Raw genomic sequence first — 26,134 nt, 5'->3', positions numbered from 1 at the left:
AGAGTAAGGGTGAGTGCGCTGTCAAGAGTGGAGGTGAGAGTAGTAAGAGTGACGCGGAGCGTGAGTTGGTTGTGACAGGTGAGAAAGGAAGCACACCTGGAATGGTAGAGCGTGTGTGGGAATGCACGCTGGAATTGGTAGTGAGGCACGTGGTTGGGTGTGCGAGTGAAAGCACACCTGTGATTGTCACAGAGGAGGTGACCGAGGAAGGGGCGCGAAGAGGTGTGTTGGTGAGGTGTGCGACCAACGAATGTGTGCCAAAGTGTTCGGTGGTCAGGTGTGTGACCAAGGCTGGGAGTGGAATGAGTGTACCGAGGTGTGTAAGGAAAGGTACGAGGAGCATGGGAACAGCTGGAGGAATGAGCAAGGAAGGGGTAGCGTATGCATGTAAGCATGCAGGTGAAGCATCGACGGTAACCGGGTTAGCGGTTAGAGCGACTTATAGCCGAATCGGGCCCTCGGTGCGCGTCGGGCAGCTTCGCGTGCCGCGAGGACCAGCGGGGATCCGAACCACGGCGGTTTCGAAAGAACCGCCGTACGCGATCCACGCGGGGCCTCGCTTTGAACGGCCGCGTCCGTGCTCCACTAGGCGGAGCTGGCAGCCCGATAGGAAGGGTCGTCATGGCGACCACTTTTTGTTGAGGCATTCCGGCAGGTCGAGGTCGGGCCATGGGATGGCTCCGTGCCGAGATGGTGCGTGGGACCTCGGCCCGGGTAAACCTCCTTCCCTGCACCGAATGCGGGACGTATCCAGCCGCTGGCACCAAACAACCCGCATTCATGGCTTGGCTGTACGAAGCCGAGCTTTAGAAGTGAATTGGCGCACCGAGAGGCATTAGTAAGTAGACTGTATTGGCGAGGATAGTGTTTTGGCCCCGAAATTAGAAAAACAAAATTTGATGATTGGCAAAGGATTGGCAGTAATGATTGGCAGATGATGGGTAGTGATTGGCAAATTTTTGATTTGTTGAAATTTGATGTGCAAAATTGGTAGTGGGAGATGCCCGATGTGGTGGGATGGCAACTCTGTCATCCCTCACAAACGTAGGGCAAAGGAGCACTAGATTATGGGGTGTATGGCAGTGAAAACTAGCCCGGGTGGGTTAGGTTATATTGATAGGGATCTAGCGAAGATGACATTAGGTAACGTTAAGGTTAGTTAGTGACAAGGATACCTGTAGTGGGGACGCAGGTAGATTAGTGTGGATTATAATGACGTGGGAGCGCAATAGTTTAAAGGGACGACTGGGAAGCGCAAGTTTCAGAGGGGAGTAGTTAGATGAGATGATGCTGTGTGAGAACTGGACAGGTGTGTGGAGCAGTGTATGAGTAGTGAGTGTTGTGGATCAGCGCGAATGCGCTTGGGGAGAGAAGGGTGCAGGTGGCACCAGGTGTGAGAGCACAGGTGTGCAAGTACAGGTGTGTGGAATACATGGAGTATTGGAATGAGTGGTGTGGAGAGAGTTGGAGTAAGTGGTACGGAGTGGTGTGCATGGTGCGAAGGTGTGGATGGGGGAAGAGTGGACCCCTTTCACGAGTACCCGGGGCGGGTAGTGTAAGTGTTAGGTAGAGGGTATAGGTAAATTGTGGTTGGATATTGGCATTTGTGGTGCGGTTGCAGAATGGTATTGTGGATGGGTGCATTAGTGTTGTGGAAATGGCTGGGCGTGTAGCCTGTTAGTGTGTGTAGTTGGTTTGGGCACTCCACCACTGTGAGGATGTCGGCCAGGTGAGGCCGCAGGTGGGCTCTGGGAGCCGTTAGTGTCAGTGGGTGCCTGAGGATTTCGGGTGTGGATCGGGCAGCCCGTGCCAGAGAGGGCACTGAGGGGGTGAGAGTGCGAGAGGGCCTTCCCCAGTTAGTTAGGTTAGGGTGAGGAGCAGGTAAGCTCGGGTGGCAACTACAGTGGTGGAGGTGTGCAGGTGGGTAGACCTGCTGGGAGAGCTACACGTCACAGCCCAGAAATTGTGCGAGAGCACCGAGTGTTGAATCGGGGGAGTGAGACCCCAAATTGAGAAGCACCACAGTTTGGTCAATGGGAATTGGTTTTTAGAACCCATAGTGTAAGTTGGCCAATGGATTGGCAGGGAAAGACCCCGGGTAATGTAAAGTTGTTAAAGTCATTTAGGAAATAGTTAGGATTGATGAACCTGTCGCACCATACGCAGCCACTTACCTGAGGTGATGATGATGACTCCACACCTGTGTTTTCTTTGTTCTGTGTTGCAGGAAATGAGAATTGCTGTTGGATTTGTGAGACGCATCACGACGTGGATAAGACATTGGGGTGATTCCATCTCTCCCTCCTTAGGAGGGACTGATGATGAATTGGTGATGGCAAATTTTGATGTTGAGTTGGAGATGGCAAATTTTGATGAGAGTTGGAAATGGCAAATTTGATTGGTTAGGAGGGAGAGAAGACGAATTTGGTTTATGGGAGGAACGGGGAAGACAGTAGGGACGTTTGTTGATGTGTAAAGTAGATGTTTATGGGTAGTGTTGTGTTTTGTCGATACAGTAAGGGGTAAGGGAGGGTCAATGTAGGTTACCTGGTTGGGGGGGGGGGGGGGGGCGTACGGTAGGAACATACCTGTCTCACCTGGTTCCCATGTGCCCCCAGTGTGCATTACCTTGTATTGCATGCACTTTTGCGCCCTTACCACCTTGCTCACTTGTCTTATTTTGTCTCCCACCTCCGAGGATCTGGCTTTGGGGCAGAGAGAGAGGAGAGAGAGGTGCTGGCTCTGCAGTTGTGGGCCTGTACTTTCGCTGCTTGCTGCCTGGATCGATACACCATATGGACCGCAATTTTTGTGGCCGCCCACCATGGACCGCAGTTCTTTTGCGGGCAAGCACCACCCATGGATGGACCTCTGGGTCAACGTGGCACCTATGCCATACAGGTGAACCACTTATAGTTGGCCCCCCTGACGGCCACAATTTAGAAATGGACGTGGTTGGCGCCTTTCTTTATTTCTAAGGAAGCCAGAAGGCCAAGTGCTCCATGAAGGCAAGACCAGCGGCAGAACATCGGCCGGCTGCGACACCACCGGTGACTATGAACACTTTATTGGTGCACCGGATGGTGCTGACTGTACATGATGGGGTGGTGCTTTTGGTGCTTGGATGGGGTGCTCTGCACATTATTAAAGGCCGTAGGGCCACAGAGCACTCGTGGGTTGGTGTATCGATGCTGGCATGCGTGCTCTCTCTATGCATAACATCTGCATGTGTTCCTCAAAGAACAGGTCCTGGATCGTAGTGTAAATATCAGTGTAGTCTTGTATAAATGATGCTCCCTACCGGCTGTATGTTTAGTTTGAGGATTCTTTCCGCGATTCGGTTGTCCTGTGGGTGTGTTTCTGTGAGGAGAAGGGTGCAACGTCGCAGGGGGACATATTTACCCATTTGTGAACATCTGTAAAACTGTCGCACTCAGGGTTGAGTTAATAGTAGAGGGAACTACATCTGAGTGCCACACTAAAGTAAGTAAAAATTTATCGGGTCGGGACGCCCCGAGGTAGAGAAGGGTGCAATGTTGCGGATATGAGATTGGCCTCCATCCATATCCGCTTGTAAATATTCCCCTATTTCCCCAATACTTCCCAACTATCCCCAATCCCCCATTCCCTAGTCCCATTTTCTGTAAACAACACTCTGTAGGCCCGACCTCCCCCTATTTCCCCCATTAAATGTCGCATCCAGGTCCACCGCATCTCACGTAGACAACTATAGGACATCTTGCTAGTTATTCTTAGTCTATGTCAGTTAAGGACTCGTTTCCATTAATTCTGACTCTTCGTTGCACCAGAATGTGATTGTATGGCACCGTTAGAAAGTTTAGGACCTCCCAATACCTCCCCGCAGCTCTTCCTCATGGTACAACAACAACAACAACAACAACAGCGGCGGCGGCGGCGGCGCGGGGAGTGTGCATCCTCACTCCGGCTTGGTTAGCCGCCATTGAACATGTGCTCCGACGGGGTTACCACGCAGGGGCTCGCTGTCAGCTCCTCGTCAAGGGCGGAGCCCGGTAACCCCCCGCACCCAATAGAAGCGGCGGACCGATCCCATCTGGGGCGGGGCCAACGAGCCGAGGACGTGTCACTCCCCGCTGAGCATGCGCAGGAAGAGGGAGGTGAAGTGAGATGCGCCCTCAGCTTGGAGAGAGAAGACGCCACCTCCGAGCGCTGCAATACCTCCCCGCATCTCTGGACCGGACCGTGTTTGATTCTGCCCCTGAGCCAAGGTGCACCTTGTGCTATCGACTGCCTGTCCTTCCCTGCCATCAATCCCCGTGTAAGTCAGTCTTGTCCCGTTTGTCTGTGGTCTGTCGGGGATCGATAAGACTGTGTTTAAGTGCCCATCTTTTCTGTGCTTTACCTCTTACCGTGTAATCTACCCCTTTTCTGCATCACCAATTATATCCTCCTCCGGAGGTCTTGAGAACTGTACCCCTTGTGTCGTGTCATTTACCCCAGCCGTTGTGTCCTTTCCATCATTGATTTAGCGTAGCGCGATTCGGCCAACGTTCGAGTGGAATCGGGCGGGATAGGGTTCTAATCGGGGAGTAACTGTTCGGACGCGGTAATACACCACCGCTCGGTAAAATAACATCTAAAACCGCGTCTGTAACAATATATATATATATATACTAGCAGAGGTACCCGGCTTTGCACGGGAGTGGGAGGAGGAGGGGAGGGGGAAGAGGAGGGGAGGGGAACGGGGGGGAGGGGGGAGGGGGAAGCGGGGGAGGAGGAGGGGAGGGGGAAGAGGAGGGGAGGGGAATGGGGGGGGAGGGGGAAGGGGGGGGAGGGGGGAGGGGAAGGGGGGAGGGAAGGGTGCGGGGGTGCCCAGGGGAAGAAGGGCCCCTCCCCTCCCCCTCCCCCCCCTTTCCCCTCCCCCCCCCTCCCCTCCCCCTTCCCCCTCCCCCTCCCCCTTCCCCCTCCCCCCCTCCCATCCCCTTCCCCCTCGTTCCCCTCCCCTTCTCTTCCCCCTCCCCTCCTCCTCCCCCTTCACACCAGGGGGGTTGACTCAGCCTGTCATCCCACCGAGGTCGGAAGTCGGAACTCATTGTCGTCAAATAAATGTAGCCTGTATGTTTCACTCTTTGTCACATGCCGTTGGTCCCATGTCAATCGGATGAAGTTGAAAAATTAACGTTACGAAGGTTCTCTGGGACGTACTGATTCCGAATAATGAAGTTGAAAAATTAACGTTCCGAAATACGCTAATTACGCTAACAGAAGCGCTGGAGGGAGCACTGCGCTCCCTCCCTTAGATTCCCTCCCTCTTCTGCTAGCGCTAATTACGCGTAACACACTAATTTTAAAACCCGAAGTTTTTTAAATTTTAAGGTGTGCTGTAGTCAGAAGCGCTAGAAGCGCTGCGCTCCCTCCCTTCGAATCCCTCTCTCTTCTGCTAGTGCTAATAATACGCTAATTTTAAAACCCGAAATTTTTTAAATGTTTATGTCTCCGTGACATTCCTGGGACCATCCCGAGTCGAACAGTACTTTCCGCTCGCAAATCCGTCCACGGGTTCTCGAGATCTTAGAGATCGTAGATCAGGATACAGACACAGAGGCCAACTCTACTTTATATATCTATATATATATATATATATATATATATATAAACAACAACAACAACAACAACAACAACATGCATTTTAAAGGCCATTTCCCTACTAGAGCAGGGGTTAGCCTTGCGGTCCCCATGACAATCTTCTCCATCTTGCCCTATTTTCTGCATCTCTCCTTGTTAACCCCCTTGCCTGCATTTCTTCTTCCACCATCTTTAGCCAAGTCTGAGAACCTCCCCGTCCTCTACTTCCTTCTACATTCATTTCCATCACTCTTCTCAACCAGTCACTTTCATCATTCCTCAACACATCACCAAACCATCTCAACCTGTTCCTCTTCACAGCATCAATCAAAGGCTCAATTCCCATCATCTTTCGCAATTCATCATTTGTCTTCCTCTCTCTCAACGATACTCCGCACATCCGTCGAACCATTCGAATTTCCACCCTTTCCAACCTTCGATGCTGCTCTACGTTCATTACCAATGTCTCGCTTCCATAAATCATAAAACTTCTCACACATGCAGCATCCACCTTTCCCTTCAGCTTCAACGACACTCCCCTCATCATCAGCACGCCACTCAGTTCCCGAAACTTCTTCCATGCACATCTCACTCTAGCAACCGTTGCCGAGTCTGATCCACCTTCTCCATTCAGCATGTCTCCGAGGTAGCAAAATGTTTTCCCACCTTCCAGCTTCACGCCGTCTCCAAGATCCAACTCAACATTTCCTCCATCTGCAGCTCCCTCTGTTCACACCTTACATTTGAATGTAGCTGCCACACTGGTTAATGACCCTCTCAGACCACTACATTTTTGATGAACCCACTCAGCACACATTGTACATTGAATGGAGTTCACTCCGACACCCTTCCTACACACAGCACAGGGCCACTTCCCAGTTCTTTCCACCTCACCACATGCGTTACCACTTGCCATCACCTTCGTCTTTCCGATATTCACCTTCAGACCTTTTGTCTCCATACATTCCTTCCACTTGTTCATCTTTTCCTTCAGTCCATCCATACTTTCTGCAATCAACACCAGATCATCTGCATACAACAACTCCCACGGTAAACCCTCCTTTACGTTCTGAGCCAGCACCTCCATCACAGCTACAAATAGTAGTGGACTTAGTACCGACCCCTGATGCACTCCCACCTTCACCTCAAACTCACCACTGTTCCCGTCCTTCGTTCTTACAGCTGTGCGCGCTCTTTTGTACATTGCCATCACTACTCTGATCAACCATTCCTCCACTCCTAACTTCCTCAATGCCCATGTCAATACTTTGCGTGGAACCCTATCGAATGCTTTCTCCAGATCAACAAACCCAAGAAACAACTTCTTCCTCTTCTCCATGTACTTCTCCTGCAACTGCCTCACAATGAAAAGCGCGTCTGTCATTCCTCTTCCTGGCATAAATCCAAACTGCATTTCGTCGATCTTCACTTTCTTCCTTATCCTCCTCTCCAACACCCTTTCTAATACCTTCATTCCATGCTCCAATAACTTTATCGCTCGGTACGAGGCACACTCCAGAGGGTCACCTTTCCCCTTGTATAGAGGGACGAGGGTACTCAGTTCCCAATCCACTGGAATGCGGCCTTCTTTCACCACCAGATTACAGATCTCTGTCATTCTCTTCACACCCCAACTTCCTGCTGCCTTCAACATGTCTCCCACAACTCCCGTCGGCCCTCCCGCTTTTCTACCCTTCATTGCTTTTATCGCTTCTTCAACTTCATTCTCTGTCGGTCCTAAACCTGGGTTGCTCTCTATGTTGCCATCCCATTCATTCTCTGTATATATATATATATATATATATATATATATATATATATATATATATATATATATATACATACATATATATATCAGTTATTATGCGATTTCATACCATCAGTGGTGAACCGCCATTAATGTATCCCATCCAGCTTTGCTGCACCTTAATGGGAGCGATAAGTACCGTCTGCCACACGGCACATTATCTCTGGTATCCACTCATTATATGGAATCGCCTGAATGCAGCCGGGAGCAACCAATCCAAATATAATTTCACTTCTCCAACTTTTCATGAGCGCACGTAATGACGTCACCGCCATGTACGTGCGCTCTTCTCTTGCCTCGTAATGCTCTCTCACACTGTTGAAACCAAAGCTTTCAGAATCATTGGAATCTCCCACGATGAAGCTAACTTTGTGGGCCTTTCACTCACTCACCGCAGGCAGGTTGGTGGACTTTGTTTTCTACCGGCTCCTCTCCAGCCTAGCTCCCCTAGCTCTGTCCCCCAAATATTCCTACAGGTCTTACAAGATCTGCCAAAACCCTCTTCTGGTGAAACTGCCAAAATAAGACTCTCTGCTCACCTTCACTCTTTCATTCCTCTTTTCTCCCACCTCTGGAACAAACTTCCTCACTCTCTTCAATCCCACTCCTCCCTCCAGGTCTTTACAACAGCTGTTCACCACCATTTCTTATCTTCCCCCATCCAAAACCTTGATCTTTTCTACCCCAGTTAATTTCACCCCAGATCCACATTTTTGAAATACCGACTTCTTTTCTGGAAGTCCTAGCAATGTTCATGTGTTTTATACCTCTCCCACCCCCCCCCCCCCCTTCCCATGCCTCCTCCCCCCAAGCCCTCTCCCTCCCACAGATCTCTCGATGTCGCTGTTTTCTATTGTTGTACTTGTGTGCTTCCCTCCCTCTCCCTATCTCGTCTGCCGCTCCCTTTATTGTATGTTTTTTTTATGTGTCCGTTTGTTTTTTGTGATTAATGTTAGCTCTTACACGAGCCTCGATCTAGTATACCCCCCAAAAAAAAAGAAAAGAAAAAGAAAAAAAAAGACGGCATCCCGTCTGCTGGAATTGGTTGGTGTACGTTAAAGATCCCACAGTGTCCTTCACACCAAGAATAGGTGCACTATCGCCAGCACCATGGCCAAGTTCCAAACTCCGACCCGAACTACTTAGTCGAGCGTCAGGCCTGGCCAGCCTGTTCGTGAAAGATTTCGGCCAAAACCTTCCCCAGGCCAACCATTGATGAAGAAGTAAAGATTAAAACGGCTTAAGTACAAAATTGATGTTTGCACAATGTAAAAATAAAATATTCTTCATCGAATGATTATTTTAATTATCATTTACTTAATATGAGAACTGAATTCTTGGTAAACTAACTTTTGAAATAACCTGTACATCTCAAACAAGAATCAGGACACTGGATGGACATCTTGCACAGATCTTGCAGGACGTGGCTTTTTGTCGACCTCTTTCCTTCACTCTTCCAGCTGTCTGATCTATTGACGAAGAGTAGGCATGGTACTGCCAGTACCGCGGCCAAACACCAAAATTCCGCCCTAATATACAAGGGTTCTGCCTTAGTGGCAGAGCTGTGCCTCCAGAAAGGATGCAACAGTTGATGCAACCAGCAGCCAGTTGTGGCATAAAAGAAACCGAATCATCCTCACACGCCGGTTTACCCTTGTCGTACACAATGTGCTCCACCCACCTCTTTCTCCATCATGAGACCCTCAGCACGAAGGTTCCGCTCAAAGACGTCGCGTCGCTCGCTATGTGGGCTGTGGGAGTGATATACCAGCACGAAGTCGATACGTCGAGAATCATCACGGAAAAATAAACCAGAGGGCGGCTTCACGCTGTCATTCCTCTCGCACTTCTGTAGAAAGTGAAAGGAGACACAAAAGATGAGCGAGTGTGGAAAAGCTTTCTTTACCCGTCTTTATTATGTTTGTCTGCCGTCACATGAATTGCATTACGTCTCCCCAAGTCTATCCTTTCGTCCTTGCACCTGCCAGCGAAGGTATGCATTTTAACGCTGTTGATGTGATGGTTAAGCAAGATATAGGAACAGTATTCAGGTAAACTTTCATACATGCACTTGACTACTTGCACAGGGTTTTGTTGGGGCCGGTCCATGGTACTGCCAAATGTAAATGTTTCGCCTGTTTCTCCATGTAAGCATTTACATCTTTATATTCCCTTGGAAGTAAGACGTTGGCTGATTGGGTAGCTCAGAGGTGGTGTCCTCACCTTTGAGTTGTCTCATCTGGGTTTGATTTCCAGTCCCACTATAAAATGCCATCCTGGTGTTCACAGGCAGGTAGTTGTATCAATGAGTAAATCAGACGTTGAATGGGATGTTAGTTAAGCTGCGGACCCATCTGCCAGGAATAATTGTTGGTGGATGTTTGATATCCCATGGTGTCTTTATCAAAGGGTAGACGATGGTTGCTGGCAACCGATACAAATTCCAAACTATTGTTCTGACGACTGCAGGGAAGGCGACGGAAAAACGTTCAGTGCAATCATTGTCCAGAGACTGTTTCGGCAGCACAAAACCTTCCATGGAGAGACATAAGGAGAGAAAGAGAGAGGGGTACTGAAAGGGATAGAGAAAGATAGGGGTAGAAAAAGAGAGAGGTGTAGAGATAGAGATAAAGGTAGCGACAGAGAAAGAGAGGTGTAGCGATAGAAAAAAAAAAGAGGGGTAGAGAAAGGGATAGAGGAACAGCGGGGTAGCGAAAGGGATAGATATAGCAAAAGAAAGGAAAGGGATAGCGAGGGTAGAGAAAGGGATAGAGGTAGAGAAAGACAGGGGTAGCGATAGAGAAAGCGAGGGGTAGAGATAGAGAAAGAGAGGGGTAGAGATAGAGAAAGAGAGGGGTAGAAATAGAGAAAGAGAAGGGTAGAGATAGAGAAAGAGAGGGGTAGTGATAGAGAAAGAGAGGGGTAGAGAAAGGGATAGAGGTATAGATAGAGAATTAGAGGGGTAGAGACAGGGATAGAGGTAGCGATAGAGACAGAGAGGGGTAGAGAAAGGGATAGAGGTAGAGATAGAGAAAGAGAGGGGTAGTGATAGAGAAAGAGAGGGGTAGAGCAAAGGGATAGACGTATAGATAGAGAATTAGAGGGGTAGAGACAGGGATAGAGGTAGCGATAGAGACAGAGAGGGGTCGCGAAAGGGATAGAGGTAGAGATAGAGAAAAAGAGGGGTATATATAGAGAAAGAGAGGGGTAGCGATAGAGAAAGAGAGGGTAGAGATAGAGAAAGAGAGGGGTAGAGATAGAGAAAGCGAGGGGTAGAGAAAGAGAGGGGTAGAGAAAGGGATACAGGTAGAGATAGAGAAAAAGAGGGGTATATATAGAGAAAGAGAGGGGTAGCGATAGAGAAAGAGAGGGTATAGATAGAGAAAGAGAGGGGTAGAGATAGAGAAAGAGAGGGGTAGATATAGAGAAAGAGGTAGAGATAGCAACAGAGAAGGGTAGCGATATAAAAAGAGAGGGATCGGGAAAGGGATAGAGGTAGAGATAGAGAAAAAGAGGGGTAGCGAAAGGGATAGAGATAGCAAAAGAGAGGGGTAGCGATATAAAAAGAGAGGGGTCGGGAAAGGGATAGAGGAACAGCGGGGTAGCGAAAGGGATAGAGATAGAGAAAGAGAGGGGTAGAGACAGAGAAAGAGAGGGGCAGAGATAGAGAAAGAGAGTGTTAGAGATAGAGAAAGAGAGGGGTAGAGATAGAGAAAGAGAGGGGTAGAGAAAGGGATAGAGGTAGAGATAGAGAAAGAGAGGGGTAGAGACAGGGATAGAGGTAGTGATAGAGAAAGAGATGGGTAGAGATAGAGAAAGAGAGGGGTAGAGATAGAGAAAGAGAGGGGTGGAGAAAGGGATAGAGGACCAGCAGGGTAGCGAAAGGGATAGAGATAGAGAAAGAGAGGGGTAGAGATAGAGAAAGAAGGGGGTAGACAAAGGGATTGAAGTCGAGAAAGAGAAAGCGAGCGGTAGGGAAAGGGACAGAGGTAGAGAAAGAGAGGGGTAGGGAAAGGGACAGAGGTAGAGAAAGAGAGGGGTAGCGACAGAGAAAGAGAGGGGTAGAGAAAAAGATGGAGGTATAGATAGAGAAAGAGAGGGGTGGAGTAAGGGATAGAGAAAGGGAGGGGTAGTGAAATGGATAGAGAAAGATAGGGGTAGAGAAAGATAGGGGTAGCTAAAGAGAGAGGTGTAGAGATAGAGGTAGCGACAGAGAAAGAGAGGTCTAGAGATAGAAAAAAAAAAAGGTTGAGAAAGGGATACAGGAACAGCGGGGTAGAGAAAGGGATAGAGATAGCAAAAGAGAGGGGTAGCGATATAAAAAGAGAGGGATAGGGAAAGGGATAGAGGTAGCGATAGAGAAAAAGAGGGGAAGCAAAAGGGATAGATAGCAAAAGAGAGGGTAGCGATATAAAAAGTGAGGGGTAGGGAAAGGGATAGAGGTAGAGATAGAGATATAGAGGGGTAGAGAAAGGGATAGAGGTAGAGAAAGACAGGGGTAGCGATAGAGAAAAAGAGGGGGTAGAGATAGAGAAAGAGAGGTGTAGAGATAGAGAAAGAGAGGGGTAGAGATAGGGAAAGCGAGGGGTAGAGATAGCGAAAGAGAGGGGTAGAGAAAGGGATAGAGGTATAGATAGAGAATTAGAGGGGTAGAGATAGAGAAAGAGAGGGGTAGAGATAGAGAAAGAAGAGCGGTAGCGAAAGGGATAGAGGTAGAGATAGCGAAAGAGAGGGGTGGAGATAGAGAGGGGTAGAGAAAGAGAGGGGTAGAGAAAGGGATAGAGGTAGAGATAGAGAAAAAGAGGGGTAGAGATAGAGAAAGAGAGGGGTAGAGATAGAGAAAGAGAGGGGTAGAGATAGAGAAAGAGAGGGGTAGAGATAGAGAAAGAGGGGTAGTGATAGAGAAAGAAAGGGGTAGAGACAGAGAAAGAGGGGTAGAGACAGAGAAAGAGAGGGGTAGAGATAGAGAAAGAGAGGGGTAGAGATAGAGAAAGAGAGGGGTAGAGATAGAGAAAGAGAGGGGTAGAGATAGAGAGGGGTAGAGATAGAGAAAGAGAGGGGTAGAGATAGAGAAAGAGAGGGGTTGAGATAGAGAAAGAGAGGAGTGGAGATAGAGAAAGCGAGGGGTAGAGATAGAGAAAGAGAGGGGTAGAGATAGAGAAAGAGAGGGGTAGAGATAGAGAAAGAGAGGGGTAGAGATCGAGAAAGAGAGGAGTGGAGATAGAGAAAGAGAGGAGTAGAGATAGAGAAAGAGAGGGGTAGAGATACAGAAAGAGAGGGGTAGAGATAGAGAAAGAGAGGGGTAGAGATAGAGAAAGAGAGGGGTACAGATAGAGAAAGAGAGGGGTAGAGAAAGGGATAGAGGTAGAGATAGAGAAAGAGAGGGGTACAGACAGGGATAGAGGTAGAGATAGAGAAAGAGAGGGGTAGAGAAAGGGATAGAGGTGGAGATAGAGAAAGAGAGGGGTGGAGAAAGGGATAGAGGTAGAAATAGAGAAAGAGAGGGGTATAGACAGGGATAGAGTTGAGATGGAGAAAGAGAGGGGGTAGAGAAAGGGATAGAGGTAGAAATAGAGAAAGAGAGGGGTAGAGACAGGGATAGAGGTAGAGATAGAGAAAGAGAGGGGTAGAGAAAGGGATAGAGGTAGAAATAGAGAAAGAGAGGGGTAGAGACAGGGATAGAGGTAGAGATAGAGAAAGCGAGGGGTAGAGAAAGGGACAGAGGTAGAGATAGAGAAAGAGAGGGGTAGAGACAGGGATAGAGGTAGAGATAGAGAAAGCGAGGGGTAGAGAAAGGGACAGAGGTAGAAATAGAGAAAGAGAGGGGTAGAGACAGGGATAGAGGTAGAGATAGAGAAAGCGAGGGGTAGAGAAAGGGATAGCGGTAGAGATAGCGAAAGAGAGGGGTAGAGAAAGGGATAGAGTTAGTGATAGAGAAAGAGAGGGGTGGAGAAAGGGATAGAGGTAGAAATAGAGAAAGAGAGGGGTAGAGACAGGGATAGAGGTAGAGATGGAGAAAGAGAGGGGGTAGAGAAAGGGATAGAGGTAGAAATAGAGAAAGAGAGGGGTAGAGACAGGGATAGAGGTAGAGATAGAGAAAGAGAGGGGTAGAGAAAGGGATAGAGGTAGAAATAGAGAAAGAGAGGGGTAGAGACAGGGATAGAGGTAGAGAAAGAGAAAGCGAGGGGTAGAGAAAGGGACAGAGGTAGAGATAGAGAAAGAGAGGGGTAGCGACAGGGATAGCGGTAGAGATAGAGAAAGTGAGGGGTAGAGACAGGGATAGAGGTAGAGATAGAGAAAGAGAGGGGTAGAGACAGGGATAGAGGTCGAGAAAGAGAAAGAGAGGGATAGAGACAGGGATAGAGGGAGAGATAGAGGGAGCGAGGAGTAGCGAAAGCTATAGAGGTAGCGATCGAGAAAGGGAGAAGGGTTGGACTACCTTCCCAATTCACCGGAGGGGAGGTCTACCGGCCAAACTCGGTGTGAGGAGGTGGTCTACCGGCCCAAGTCGGGGTGAGGAGGTGGTCTACTGGCCCAGGTCGGGGTGAGGAGGTGGTCTACCGGCCCAGGTCGGGGTGAGGAGGTGGTCTAGCGGCCCAAGCCGGGGAGAGGAGGTGGTCTACCGGCCCAAGTTGGGGTGAGGAGGTGGTCTACCGGCCCAACTCGGGGTGAGGAGGTGGTCTACCGGCCCAACTCGGGGTGAGGAGGTGGTCTACCGGCCCAACTCGGGGTGAGGAGGTGGTCTACCGGCCCAACTCGGGGTGAGGAGGTGGTCTACCGGCCCAACTCGGGGTGAGGAGGTGGTCTACCGGCCCAACTCGGGGTGAGGAGGTGGTCTACCGGCCCAACTCGGGGTGAGGAGGTGGTCTACCGGCCCAACTCGGGGTGAGGAGGTAGTCTACCGGCCCAACTCGGGGTGAGGAGGTGGTCTACCGGCCCAACTCGGGGTGAGGAGGTGGTCTACCGGCCCAACTCGGGGTGAGGAGGTGGTCTACCGGCCCAACTCGGGGTGAGGAGGTGGTCTACCGGCCCAACTCGGGGTGAGGAGGTGGTCTACCGGCCCAACTCGGGGTGAGGAGGTGGTCTACCGGCCCAAGTCGGGGTGAGGAGGTGGTCTACCGGCCCAACTCGGGGTGAGGAGGTGGTCTACCGGCCCAACTCGGGGTGAGGAGGTCTACCGGCCCAAGTCGGGGAGAGGAGGTGGTCTACCGGCCCAAGTCGGGGAGAGGAGGTGGTCTACCGGCCCAAGTCGGGGAGAGGAGGTGGTCTACCGGCCCAAGTCGGGGAGAGGAGGTGGTCTACCGGCCCAAGTCGGGGAGAGGAGGTGGTCTACTCTACCGGCCCAAGTCGGGGAGAGGAAGTGGTCTACCGGCCCAAGTCGGGGAGAGGAAGTGGTCTACCGGCCCAAGTCGGGGAGAGGTGGTCTACTCTACCGGCCCAACTCGGGGTGAGGAGGAGGTCTACCGGCCCAAGTCGGGGAGAGGAGGTGGTCTACTGTACCGGCCCAAGTCGGGGTGAGGAGGTGGTCTACTTTTCCGGCCCAAGTCGGGGTGGGGAGGTGGTCTACTGTACCGGCCCAACTCGGGGTGAGGAAGTGGTGTTCCGGCCCAAGTCGGGGAGAGGAGGTGGTCTACTCTTCCGGCCCAAGTCGGGGAGAGGAGGTGGTCTACTCTTCCGGCCCAAGTCGGGGTGAGGAAGATATCTCTGTCTCCCGGCGAAGACGCCCGTATCACCCACGTGACTTTTAAACAGTTATTTAATTCGTGGTTATAAATCGTTTTCATGGAACATCCAAAACACGGAATGAGAAATCAACTGAAGCTCTCGTTAAATCTTTCGGTTCAAGTTGTGAGGAGAATTTACAAGAATATATTAATTCTCACCATTTAGTACTGAGGTAACAATAACAACCCTTGTAATGACTAATGGAGTCGTGACGACACAGAACTTGCAATCCAGTTACCTGCACCTGGGACCGCAACGGCCTCACCTCCTGAAGGTCCATTGTATCATTCATTTGCTGATCTACGGTCTCGCCAATTGAAGGGACCGGAGACCTGTGGAGTTCATTCATATCTCATTCTCAGGAAATAAATAAATAAATAGGGTGATCGAACGAATTGGAATTGATTTTCCCGAATGATTTAAAACATAAAAAGGCAAATGAAGGCTACCTCAGCAAATTAGCCTCTTATTTGAATTGTGCTTCTTGTTGCAGTCTGAAGCACATCCGGCTCCGACAATAAAAACCACTTTGTAATGGAGTGCCAGCAGGGGGTGCTGCATTATGAAGCACATCCGGCTCCGACTTTAAAAACCACTTTGTAATGGAGTGCCAGCAGGGGGTGCTGCATTATGAAGCACATCCGCCTCCGACAATAAAAACCACTTTGTAATGGAGTGCCAGCAGGGGGTGCTGCAGTCTGAAGCACATCCGCCTCCGACAATAAAAACCACTTTGTAATGGAGTGCCAGCAGGGGGTGCTGCATTATGAAGCACATCCGCCTCCGACGACAAAAACCACTTTGTAATGGAGTGCCAGCAGGGGTGCTGCATTATGAAGCACAGCGTCGCTCAGCAGATACGTCACCTCAGATTCCATGGTATTTTTCACAAAAGTAAATGCAATGCAAAGTAAATGCAAAAGTAAATGCAAATTACCTTGCAGCATTCGAAATTTTATTTTGGATGAGGGTTAATGTTGGAAAGGAGAGGAGCTTGATACAATCTTCATATTACGTACGTATATATTGGAGGGTGGGCGAGTGGAGCTGCACATCAAAAAGGTTTGTCTAAAAAGAAAAGTTCGAATTTTCCTTGGTGTGAGAACAGGTACAGGAGCGGGTGTACCTGTGCTGGGCAGGACAGTAACATTTGAATGGCCACTGCTCATTAATAGGGTGATAACATCACAAGCTCCCCAAAAGATGAACAAATGAGTGTTGGGGACTCAAAGTAAACTTCGGGATTGTGTTCCAAACGATTATTGGAATGTGAACGAGAACGTTACCCTTTTAGAATTACCCTTCAGAAATACCGTTTAGAATTACCCTTTAGAATTACCGTTTAGAATTACCCTTTAGAATTACCCTTTAGAATTACCCTTTGGAATTACCCTTTAGAATTACCCTTTAGAATTACCCTTTAGAATTACCCATTAGAATTACCCTTTTAGAATTACCCTTCAGAATTACCCTTTTAGAATTACCCTTCAGAATTACCCTTTAGAATTACCCTTCAGAAATACCGTTTAGAATTACCCTTTAGAATTACCGTTTAGAATTACCCTTTAGAATTACCCTTTAGAATTACCCTTTGGAATTACCCTTTAGAATTACCCTTTAGAATTACCCTTTAGAATTACCCATTAGAATTACCCTTTTAGAATTACCCTTCAGAATTACCCTTTTAGAATTACCCTTCAGAATTACCCTTCAGAATTACCCTTCAGAAATACCGTTTAGAATTACCCTTTAGAATTACCGTTTAGAATTACCCTTTAGAATTACCCTTTAGAATTACCCTTTGGAATTACCCTTTAGAATTACCCTTTAGAATTACCCTTTAGAATTACCCATTAGAATTACCCTTTTAGAATTACCCTTCAGAATTACCCTTTAGAATTACCCTTTAGAATTACCCTTTAGAATTACCCATTAGAATTACCCTTTTAGAATTACCCTTCAGAATTACCCATTAGAATTACCCATTAGAATTACCCTTCAGAATTACCCTTTTAGAATTACCCTTTAGAATTACCCTTTAGAATTACCCTTTAGAATTACCCTTTAGAATTACCCTTTAGAATTACCCTTTTAGAATTACCCTTTGGAATTACCCTTTTAGAATTACCCTTCAGAATTACCCTTCAGAATTACCCTTTAGAATTACCCTTTTAGAATTACCCTTTGGAATTACCCTTTTAGAATTACCCTTCAGAATTACCCTTTAGAATTACCCTTTAGAATTACCCTTTAGAATTACCCTTCAGAATTACCCTTTTAGAATTACCCATTAGAATTACCCTTTTAGAATTACCCTTCAGAATTACCCTTTTAGAATTACCCATTAGAATTACCCTTTAGAATTACCCTTTTGAATTACCGTTTAGAATTACCCATTAGAATTACCCTTTTAGAATTACCCTTCAGAATTACCCTTTTAGAATTACCCATTAGAATTACCCTTCAGAATTACCCTTTTAGAATTACCCTTCAGAATTACCCTTTTAGAATTACCCATTAGAATTACCCTTTAGAATTACCCTTTAGAATTACCCATTAGAATTACCCTTCAGAATTACCCTTTAGAATTACCCTTTAGAATTACCCATTAGAATTACCCTTTAGAATTACCCTTTAGAATTACCCATTAGAATTACCCTTCAGAATTACCCTTTAGAATTACCCTTCAGAATTACCCTTTTAGAATTACCCATTAGAATTACCCTTCAGAATTACCCTTTAGAATTACCCTTTAGAATTACCCTTCAGAATTACCCATTAGAATTACCCATTAGAATTACCCTTCAGAATTACCCTTTTAGAATTACCCTTCAGAATTACCCTTTTAGAATTACCCTTCAGAATTACCCTTTTAGAATTACCCTTTAGAATTACCCTTTAGAATTACCCTTTAGAATTACCCTTTAGAATTACCCTTTAGAATTACCCATTAGAATTACCCATTAGAATTACCCTTTAGAATTACCCTTTAGAATTACCCTTTAGAATTACCCTTTAGAATTACCCATTAGAATTACCCATTAGAATTACCCTTCAGAATTACCCTTTTAGAATTACCCTTCAGAATTACCCTTTTAGAATTACCCTTCAGAATTACCCTTTTAGAATTACCATTTAGAATTACCCTTTTAGAATTACCCATTAGAATTACCCTTCAGAATTACCCTTTAGAATTACCCTTTAGAATTACCCTTCAGAATTACCCATTAGAATTACCCATTAGAATTACCCTTCAGAATTACCCTTTTAGAATTACCCTTCAGAATTACCCTTTTAGAATTACCCTTCAGAATTACCCTTTTAGAATTACCCTTTAGAATTACCCTTTGGAATTACCCTTTAGAATTACCCTTTAGAATTACCCTTTAGAATTACCCATTAGAATTACCCTTTTAGAATTACCCTTCAGAATTACCCTTTAGAATTACCCTTTAGAATTACCCTTTAGAATTACCCATTAGAATTACCCTTTTAGAATTACCCTTCAGAATTACCCATTAGAATTACCCATTAGAATTACCCTTCAGAATTACCCTTTTAGAATTACCCTTTAGAATTACCCTTTAGAATTACCCTTTAGAATTACCCTTTAGAATTACCCTTTAGAATTACCCTTCAGAATTACCCTTTTAGAATTACCCTTTGGAATTACCCTTTTAGAATTACCCTTCAGAATTACCCTTTAGAATTACCCTTTAGAATTACCCTTTAGAATTACCCTTCAGAATTACCCTTTTAGAATTACCCATTAGAATTACCCTTTTAGAATTACCCTTCAGAATTACCCTTTTAGAATTACCCATTAGAATTACCCTTTAGAATTACCCTTTTGAATTACCGTTTAGAATTACCCATTAGAATTACCCTTTTAGAATTACCCTTCAGAATTACCCTTTTAGAATTACCCATTAGAATTACCCTTTAGAATTACCCTTTAGAATTACCCATTAGAATTACCCTTCAGAATTACCCTTTTAGAATTACCCTTCAGAATTACCCTTTTAGAATTACCCATTAGAATTACCCTTTAGAATTACCCTTTAGAATTACCCATTAGAATTACCCTTCAGAATTACCCTTTAGAATTACCCTTTAGAATTACCCATTAGAATTACCCTTTAGAATTACCCTTTAGAATTACCCTTTTGAATTACCATTTAGAATTACCCTTCAGAATTACCCTTCAGAATTACCCTTCAGAATTACCCATCAGAATTACCCTTTAGAATTACCCTTTTAGAATTACCCTTCAGAATTACCCTTTTAGAATTACCCTTCAGAATTACCCTTTTAGAATTACCCTTCAGAATTACCCTTCAGAATTACCCATCAGAATTACCCTTTAGAATTACCCTTTAGAATTACCCATTAGAATTACCCTTCAGAATTACCCTTTAGAATTACCCTTCAGAATTACCCATTAGAATTACCCATTAGAATTACCCTTCAGAATTACCCTTTTAGAATTACCTTTTAGAATTACCCATTAGAATTACCCTTTTAGAATTACCTTTTAGAATTACCTTTTAGAATTACCCTTCAGAATTACCCTTTTAGAATTACCCTTCAGAATTACCCTTTTAGAATTACCTTTTAGAATTACCCATTAGAATTACCCTTCAGAATTACCCTTTTAGAATTACCTTTCAGAATTATCCTTTAGAATTACCTTTTAGAATTACCCTTTTAGAATTACCTTTCAGAATTATCCTTTAGAATTACCTTTTAGAATTACCCTTTAGAATTACCCATTAGAATTACCCTTCAGAATTACCCTTTTAGAATTACCTTTCAGAATTATCCTTTAGAATTACCTTTTAGAATTACCCTTCAGAATTACCCTTTTAGAATTACCCTTTAGAATTACCCTTTAGAATTACCTTTTAGAATTACCATTTAGAATTACCCTTCAGAATTACCCATTAGAATTACCCATTAGAATTACCCTTCAGAATTACCCTTTAGAATTACCCTTTAGAATTACCCTTCAGAATTACCCATTAGAATTACCCATTAGAATTACCCTTCAGAATTACCCTTTTAGAATTACCTTTCAGAATTATCCTTTAGAATTACCTTTTAGAATTACCCTTTTAGAATTACCTTTCAGAATTATCCTTTAGAATTACCTTTTAGAATTACCCTTTAGAATTACCCATTAGAATTACCCTTCAGAATTACCCTTCAGAATCACCCTTTAGAATTACCCTTCAGAATTACCCTTTTAGAATTACCCTTTAGAATTACCCTTTAGAATTACCCGTTAGAATTACCCTTTAGAATTACCCTTTGGAATTACCCTTCAGAATTACCCTTCAGAATTACCCTTCAGAATTACCCTTCAGAATTACCCTTTAGAATTACCCATTAGAATTACCCTTTTAGAATTACCCATTAGAATTACCCTTCAGAATTACCCTTCAGAATTACCGTTTAGAATTACCCTTTAGAATTACCCTTTAGAATTACCCTTTAGAATTACCCTTTAGAATTACCCTTCAGAATTACCCTTTTAGAATTACCCATTAGAATTACCCTTTTAGAATTACCCTTCAGAATTACCCTTTTAGAATTACCCATTAGAATTACCCATTAGAATTACCCTTTAGAATTACCCTTCAGAATTACCCTTTTAGAATTACCCATTAGAACTAGAACGGGCACTCGGTAGAGCGCATACCTTCGCCGCAGCTACTGTTCTGTACTTGGCATGGGAGTGTAGGGAACAGAACAGTGAACAGTTTGGTGCTGATTTCATGCAAATCGGATAAGAATTGACCGAGTTATGACAAAAAACGCACATTTTGCAAGGTCGTGACCCCCCTGACCTTTGACCCCCAACCGCTAACAAGGGTAATGTCTTCACTGGGTCATGTCGTATATCACAAGATCGGGCATTGAATTCTGAACATTTTGGCATTAGTTGCATGCCAATTGGATAAAAATTGACCGCGCTATGGTAAAAATACGATTTTGACCTTTTCGTGACCTTGACCTTGACCTTTGACCCGATTGCTCCCAAAATCTAATCAAATGTGTCCCGTATAATAACCAATCATCCCACCAAATTTCATGCAATTCGGTTGAATACTTTTTGAGTTATGCGAATAACATACACACACACGCACAGACATACAAATAAATACACAGCGATCAAAACATAACCTTCCGCTTTTGCGAAGGTAATTACCCTTTAGAATTACCCTTTAGAATTACCCTTCAGAATTACCCATTAGAATTACCCATTAGAATTACCCATTAGAATTACCCTTCAGAATTACCCATTAGAATTACCCATTAGAATTACCCTTCAGAATTACCCTTTTAGAATTACCCTTCAGAATTACCCTTTTAGAATTACCCATTAGAATTACCCATTAGAATTACCCATTAGAATTACCCTTCAGAATTACCCATTAGAATTACCCATTAGAATTACCCTTCAGAATTACCCATTAGAATTACCCATTAGAATTACCCTTCAGAATTACCCATTAGAATTACCCATTAGAATTACCCATTAGAATTACCCTTCAGAATTACCCATTAGAATTACCCATTAGAATTACCCTTTAGAATTACCCATTAGAATTACCCATTAGAATTACCCATTAGAATTACCCTTCAGAATTACCCATTAGAATTACCCATTAGAATTACCCTTCAGAATTACCCTTTTAGAATTACCCTTCAGAATTACCCTTTTAGAATTACCCTTTTAGAATTACCCTTCAGAATTACCTTTTAGAATTACCCTTTTAGAATTACCCTTCAGAATTACCTTTTAGAATTACCCTTTTAGAATTACCCTTTAGAATTACCTTTTAGAATTACCCTTTTAGAATTACCCTTTAGAATTACCTTTTAGAATTACCCTTTTAGAATTACCCTTCAGAATTACCCATTAGAATTACCCTTCAGAATTACCCTTCAGAATTACCCTTTAGAATTACCCTTTTAGAATCACCCTTTAGAATTACCCTTTAGAATTACCCTTTTAGAATTACCCTTCAGAATTACCTTTTAGAATTACCCTTTTAGAATTACCCTTTAGAATTACCTTTTAGAATTACCCTTTTAGAATTACCCTTTAGAATTACCTTTTAGAATTACCCTTTAGAATTACCCATTAGAATTACCCTTCAGAATTACCCTTCAGAATTACCCTTTAGAATTACCCTTTAGAATTACCCTTTAGAATTACCCTTCAGAATTACCCTTTAGAATTACCCTTCAGAATTACCCTTCAGAATTACCTTTTAGAATTACCCTTTTAGAATTACCCTTTAGAATTACCCTTTAGAATTACCCTTTAGAATTACCCTTTTAGAATTACCCTTTAGAATTACCCTTTTAGAATTACCCTTTTAGAATTACCCTTTAGAATTACCTTTTAGAATTACCCTTTTAGAATTACCCTTTAGAATTACCCTTTAGAATTACCCTTTAGAATTACCCTTCAGAATTACCCTTTAGAATTACCCTTTTAGAATCACCCTTTAGAATTACCCTTTAGAATTACCCTTTAGAATTACCCTTTAGAATTGCCCTTTAGAATTGCCCTTTAGAATTACCCTTTAGAATTACCCTTCAGAATTACCCTTTAGAATTACCTTTTAGAATTACCCTTTTAGAATTACCCTTTAGAATTACCCTTTAGAATTACCCTTTAGAATTACCCTTTAGAATTACCTTTTAGAATTACCCTTCAGAATTACCCTTTAGAATTACCCTTTAGAATTACCCTTTTAGAATTACCCTTTAGAATTACCCTTTAGAATTACCCTTTAGAATTACCCTTTAGAATTACCCTTTAGAATTACCCTTCAGAATTACCCTTTAGAATTACCCTTTTAGAATCACCCTTTAGAATTACCCTTTAGAATTACCCTTTTAGAATCACCCTTTAGAATTACCCTTTAGAATTACCCTTTAGAATTACCATTTAGAATTACCCTTCAGAATTACCCTTTAGAATTACCCTTTAGAATTACCCTTTAGAATTACCTTTTAGAATTACCCTTTAGAATTACCCTTTAGAATTACCCTTTAGAATTACCCTTTTAGAATTACCCTTTAGAATTACCCTTTGGAATTACCCTTTAGAATTACCCTTTCGAATTACCCTTTAGAATTACCCTTTAGAATTACCCTTTAGAATTACCCTTTAGAATTACACTTTAGAATTACCCTTTAGAAATTTTGGTTATGACTAACTTCCCTGAAAATGTCTGCTGCTCTTCTTCTGCTCCAATCGGCTCTTCTGATCATGTGCTTGTTAAAGTGGACATCTCTCTGACCATTCTCAGAGAGCCTCCTCAGCATCGACGAGTCTGGCATTTCACTCAGGCCAACTGGCACGGTCTTCAAGCAGCCATAAATCATCTGGACTGGTCTCCCATCTCTACCGCCTCTGACATCAACTCATCCTGGGAATCCTTCCAAAGTAAATTGCTTTCTCTCATGCACAGATTTATCCCATCTCGTCTTCAGTTGTCATACCCTTCCTCCCGTCCATGGTACACGGAATCGTGTGGTGAGGCTATTGCCCAAAACAACTTGCTTTCGTCTCCTGGAAAGCAAATCCAACGGAAGGAAATCTCATTTCTTTTCACAAAGCCCGAAACAAGTGTGTGTCCACCCTCAGGAGAGCCAGGAAACAATATCTCTCCGTTCTCAGGACCGAACTCTCTTATCTGTCTCCCTCTTCCAAATCCTGGTGGCGTCTGGTCAAATCTGTTTCTGGTGTTTGTTCCCCCTCCATCCCCTCCCTCACCTCAAATGGCCACACGGCTGACTCCGCACGTGAAAAAGCTGAATGCCTCAACTCTGTGTTTGCCTCTAAATCTTGTGTCCCAAACCCATCCCTCTCTGTACCCACCGTACCCAGTCGTACCCAGCTGCTCCTGGACTCTGTGTCCTTTCCTCCTGACAAGGTGGAAAAGTTTCTGTCAACCCTCGACTCGGATTCTGCAACTGGACCTGATGGCATCAGGCCACGGGGCCTAAAATCCTGTTCTTCCGCCATTTCACTCCCTCTCTCTGTTCTCTTCACCCTCTCTTTTGCTCAAGGTCATCTTCCATCTGCTTGGAAATCTGCCAACATCACCGCTTTGCACAAAAAAGGTGCAAAAACAGATCCCAGCAACTACAGACCAATCAGCCTTCTCCCAATTATCAGCAAAGTCAGGGAATCCATCATTGCTTCAGATATGAAATCTTTCCTCTTCTCCAATGGCTTGATCTCTGATCATCAATTTGGTTTCAGACCTGGACACTCTACTCTGGACATGCTGCCTCTGCTTTCTCAACAATGGATGGAGGTCCTCAATGCCAAACAGGAAATTAGAGCAGTCTCCCTTGACATATCACGTGCCTTCGATACGGTCTGGCACCCCGCTCTGCTCACCAAACTCTCCTCTTTTGGTATCCATGGAAATCTCCACGCATGGCTGGCGGACTTCCTCTCTAGTCGTAGTCAACGTGTGGCCCTCAATGGGTTTCTCTCATCTCCTCTTCCTGTTCAGGCTGAAGTTCCACAAGGCAGTGTTCTGGGCCCTGTGCTTTTTCTGGTCTTCATCAATGATCTCTCTGACTCTCTTGAAAATCCTCTGTATCTCTTTGCTGATGACTCTACTCTCTGTCGCTCCATTCTTCATCCCTCAGATTGGCAGTCTGCAGCCTCCTCACTCTCTGTAGACCTGGACAAAATCACAGACTGGGCAAACAAGTGGAACATGTCTTTCAATCCTGACAAATCTCACACTCTTACTATGTCTCTCCGAAAAGACCGACTGGACAACCCTCCCATCCACTTTCTGAATAATCCTCTCCAAGAAGTTCTGTCACTCAAGCTTTTGGGTCTCACTATCTGCCCTGATCTTTCCTGGGAAAACCACATTTCAAATCTGGCCTCCAAAAGCAGTCACCGACTGGGCATCCTCCGTCATGCGAAGTCCTTCCTTGGCACACCTGAGCTCCTCACCACATACAAGGCTTTCATCCGCAGCTCAATGGAGTACTGCTCTCCCCTCTGGGCTGGTGCTCCTTCCTCACACCTAGGTCGTCTTCACGCTGTTGAAACCAAAGCATTCAGAATCATTGGAATCTCCCGCGATGAAGCTAACTCCAAGGGCCTCTCACTCACTCACCGTAGGCAGGTTGGTGGTCTTTCCGTCTTCTACCGACTCCTCTCTGGCCTTGCCCCCCCAGCTCTCTCTGGGCTCTGTCCCGCAAATATTCCTACAGGTCGCACAGGATCTGCCTGCAACCCTCTTATGGTCAAACTGCCAAAATCAAGACTCTCTGCTCACCTTCACTCCTTCATTCCTCTTTTCTCCCGCCTCTGGAACAAACTCCCTCACTCTCTTCAATCCCATTCCACCCTCCAGGTCTTTAAAACAGCTGTTCACCACCATCTCTTATATTCCCCCATCCAAAACCTTGATCTTTTCTACCCCCGCTAATTTCACCCCAATTCCAATTTTTTGAAATACCAACTTCTGTCCTGGAAGTCCTTGGTGTGCTTGTGTTTTATACTTCTCCCTCCCCCCCCCCCCCCCTTCCCACGCCTCCTCCCCCCAAGCCCTCTCCCTTCCACACATCTCCCTGCTCTCAAATGTTGTGTTTGTGTGCTTCCCCCTCTCTCCCCATCTTGTCTTCCGCTCCCTCTTTTTATATATTTTGTTTGTCTGGTTGATTTGTTTGTGAAGTAAATGTTAGCTCTTTCACGAGCCTCGATTCAGTATACAAAAAAAAAAAAAAATTACCCTTTAGAATTACCCTTTAGAATTACCCTTTAGAATTACCCTTTAGAATTACCTTTTAGAATTACCCTTTAGAATTACCCTTTTAGAATTACCCTTTTAGAATTACCCTTTAGAATTACCCTTTAGAATTACCTTTTAGAATTACCCTTCAGAATTACCCTTTAGAATTACCCTTTAGAATTACCCTTTAGAATTACCCTTTAGAATT

General features: G+C 44.9%; 1 protein-coding gene across 2 annotated transcripts in view; it reads right to left on the bottom strand.

Moving 5' to 3' along the window:
• The window catches only part of LOC137432237 (anoctamin-4), a 323,734-nt gene that overhangs the window by 179,984 nt on the left and 117,616 nt on the right, over window positions 1–26,134 (bottom strand). For both annotated transcript variants that reach the window (XM_078782883.1, XM_068123986.2), the window contains exon 4: window positions 9,093–9,260. In XM_078782883.1, coding sequence (XP_078639009.1) covers window positions 9,093–9,260 — 168 coding nt within the window. The remainder of the gene's footprint in view (window positions 1–9,092; window positions 9,261–26,134) is intronic.

This window comes from Myxine glutinosa, chromosome 8 (assembly GCF_964187855.1).
Source record: "Myxine glutinosa chromosome 8, kmMyxGlut1.1, whole genome shotgun sequence".
Lineage (NCBI taxonomy): Eukaryota > Metazoa > Chordata > Myxini > Myxiniformes > Myxinidae > Myxine > Myxine glutinosa.
This window is presented reverse-complemented; position numbering and strand designations above follow the sequence as displayed.